The sequence below is a fragment of the Opisthorchis viverrini genome (genome assembly GCF_000715545.1).
Source record: "Opisthorchis viverrini unplaced genomic scaffold opera_v5_9, whole genome shotgun sequence".
NCBI lineage: Eukaryota > Metazoa > Platyhelminthes > Trematoda > Opisthorchiida > Opisthorchiidae > Opisthorchis > Opisthorchis viverrini.
In genome coordinates, this window is record NW_008751665.1 from 2,919,800 (window position 1) to 2,922,851 (window position 3,052).

At 43.7% G+C, this 3,052-nt stretch overlaps 2 protein-coding genes across 2 annotated transcripts in view; one reads left to right on the forward strand and one right to left on the reverse strand.

Annotated features, from left to right (window-relative positions):
• Positions 1-3,052, reverse strand: part of T265_00915 (hypothetical protein) — a gene marked incomplete at both ends in the record, with an annotated part of 141,560 nt that overhangs the window by 29,318 nt on the left and 109,190 nt on the right. Inside the window, one exon of the mRNA XM_009164810.1 lies at positions 1,326-1,407. Coding sequence (XP_009163074.1) covers positions 1,326-1,407 — 82 coding nt within the window. The remainder of the gene's footprint in view (positions 1-1,325; positions 1,408-3,052) is intronic.
• Positions 1-3,052, forward strand: part of T265_00913 (hypothetical protein) — a gene marked incomplete at both ends in the record, with an annotated part of 8,993 nt that overhangs the window by 682 nt on the left and 5,259 nt on the right. Inside the window, 2 exons of the mRNA XM_009164808.1 lie at positions 1,189-1,256; positions 2,759-2,880. Of these exons, the coding sequence (XP_009163072.1) occupies positions 1,189-1,256; positions 2,759-2,880 (190 nt within the window). The remainder of the gene's footprint in view (positions 1-1,188; positions 1,257-2,758; positions 2,881-3,052) is intronic.

The following is a 3,052-nucleotide window of genomic DNA, read 5'->3' on the forward strand; positions in this document are numbered from 1 at the left end:
CTTATGGGTAAAAGTCACGGAGACCAACATTTGGGTGATATTCAAATACTATGTACTCCCAACTCATAAGGATGGAAAAGTAAACTTCCATTAGTGTAAGCAGCCAAATAGCATCACTGAACGCGTTAGTTCTCAGTATGTTGCCTCGCCCTCTAAATGGGAGGCATTCTTGTAAAGGGGTGTATGCAAGCTGGAGCATTTTGTCAGTTGTTTGCCTTTGAATCGAACACCCTTGCCAATAGTATTGGGGACAGCAACATTCTTTTTACCGCATGTGTATTTAGTTGTCTTGGTCACAAGCCTCTCTTGTTGGGGGCCGTTTCTGCCAATCTCATGCACACTTTTGTCCAAGTTTATTCGACGTTAATACATCTGTACACTCAACTGATCAGATCAAACAGTCGCGATTGCTCACCAGCGAAATTCATTTTCTGTAAATCTTTGGTTGGGTAGATTCATCTAGCCTACTATAGTGCACAGATTTTCGTACAATACCGTGTGTATATCAGTAAAGCCACAACGTCTAAACGCCGAAGCAAAATGTGCTGGCTTGGTGAATTTACCGCACTGGATATGACAACCGTTAAGTGGACAAGGGCAAAATTCCAGGTTAACTAGCTCTCTCATTCTAATGTTTTCATACGAGGTTCAGTATGCATGAATTCGAAAAGCTTAATCACTATGCGAAGTGATTGGGAAATCTTACCGGAGAAAGGTACACCTGTTGACGGATCAGTTTACCTGTGACTAATCTTCAGGAGCAGAACGAACAAGCTATCATGTGGGTATTCCTCATCGTTTTGCTTGGTGCAGAGTTTCCAACATATTACCGTCCAGCATGCCTGATCGAAAGGGTCTGTAAGACAATGATCTTCCATTTTTTTGAGGACAAGCACATTGTTTTCTAAGCTCACAAAGGCACACTTCCATCTGTCGACTACGTTAATCCAAGTAAATTGTGTTGCAATCCCAACACCATGGATGCAATCTGTTTTAGATTTGGTGCAATGACATCTTCAGAGTACCCACACTACTAATCCACAGTATTATCTAGTTCCGACACTGTTCGGATAGCACACGTGAATGCGTTCGATAGCTGATTTCTTCAGTCTGGAAGCTAGAGAGCTGATTCACAATTTCCGTTTCTAGCAGAAGGCCTTATTTTAGCTTGATCTCTTACTCTGTCAGGCATGGATGGCTGTTTCCTGTCGGCATCGTTTCAATCGTTCTTGATCCCCGCATGCCTGGCAAAGCACGTGAGATCAGATGTTCGCTGCTTATCACCAATATGGGTAACAAAGTAAGAGGAATGCACAATCGCTTACTTTCCACAACCAGATGCAGTTCACCAAGATCTTCTCCAACCGGGTTTGTCGCTATGCATTGATACGTACCAGTGTCGCGAGCCTGATTAGAAAGAAGGAAGAGCGAAGTGGTTTCTAAGGACACCGAAAAGAATAACCCTTGTTTGTATATGTAGATAGATATCAAACGCTTTGTGCAACCTTTCCAAGTTCTCAAGCACGGCCAGTAGAGCAGTCATGATAGATACTGTTTTTGTGTATTCCATTCGCACGCCCAACAGCTAAAAAAATCCTGAATCATTCTGGAGATTCATGAGATGCACACTGCGGATGAATGAAACTGATGTACGTTGCTCCTTGGCCTTTAACCATTAACTTCACTCTCACGAAGAAACCTCGGATGGAAACCATCAAATCTCCTCATACTGTCAACAAACTATAAATAACTCAGAAGGAAGAATAATTCACATAACCAAGTTCATTGCCCACTAACAGGTGATCACGTGATGTGAATTCTCCGACTGAGGAAGCAGTGGCGCTATATCCGGTCTAAATGTTACCACACCACACTGTTGAGTAGCCTTTCTTGGGAGATGTGAGATGAACACCGCTGGTGCTCCCCAATAAGGATGGAACAGCCGTACGATTCTTCTAGACTACTCAGCACAGACTGACTTGATTTGCAGGGTGAAAACTCTCCTCACACTACTAGCAAGGCTTTCAAAATCGGAAACAGTCCGACAACCAACGTCTTGTACATTGGACCAAGTTTTGTGCAATGGTATAAATTAAAATTCAACAACTCTCTCTGTTACCAAGTGCATTACAAGAAAGTGACTTGATATGTTGTCACACCCTCTCATGTGATGAAGGGTGCCTCTCATTGTCAGCGAATTCACTGGTCACCTTACTATAAAACCAAACAAAGCAACCTTTGGGTACACAGCTGTACTGAAGCCTAGAAGAAGCATAGGTAGAGAAGATACCTGGAAGTTACGCACCCCAATCGGTGTTACGTTCGAACCAAGACCAAGCTACCCCTGGCACGGGGTCCCCATAATCCACGAAAGATTTCGGGTTTCAGATTTGTCCAACTCAAACGAAATGCAAGCAAGTGACTGTTTGAAAACAGACGAAAACGATTGCATGTCCACTTCCCATTTATTGACAGTTATTCGACCTACTCACAAAAATGCAGGGAGTTTTAACTGAAAATATTCCACACGTGTTTTTTGATGGGCATATGTGTAAGGATATTAAAGGGAATTGTCGAATTAGGCCTATTGTATTCCGCGAGAGATTCTAAAGCGAATAGGGTTGGACTGGTGGTAAAACGACCTTGTGTTCACTCCGCTAACGGGGGCGGGATGGACCAAGTGGTTAGAGCGCGAATTCAGTGACCGGAAGGTCCGCGGTTCGAACCCGACCTCTGCATCTCGACTTCTCCTGTCTAGGCCAATCTGACAGTTTACAGCTCTCGTACTTCCTTCGGGTGACATGGCAGCTAGGCACCGAAAGAGTACTACAGCTGAATGATCACTCCGCTAACACTGATTCTGTCTATCAATGGAGATATGTATGCAGTTTACCAAAAATAATCCACGTAAACTTCTTGGCATTGGAATACAACTGTAGGTGTGTTGCGCATTCCTGCGAGGATCTGAGCATGTATCTGAAGGTTTACTTGAGTTTTCAGCTCACTTCAGAGGCCTCATCGCACCGGACTCTGGAACATGCTAAAGAACGTT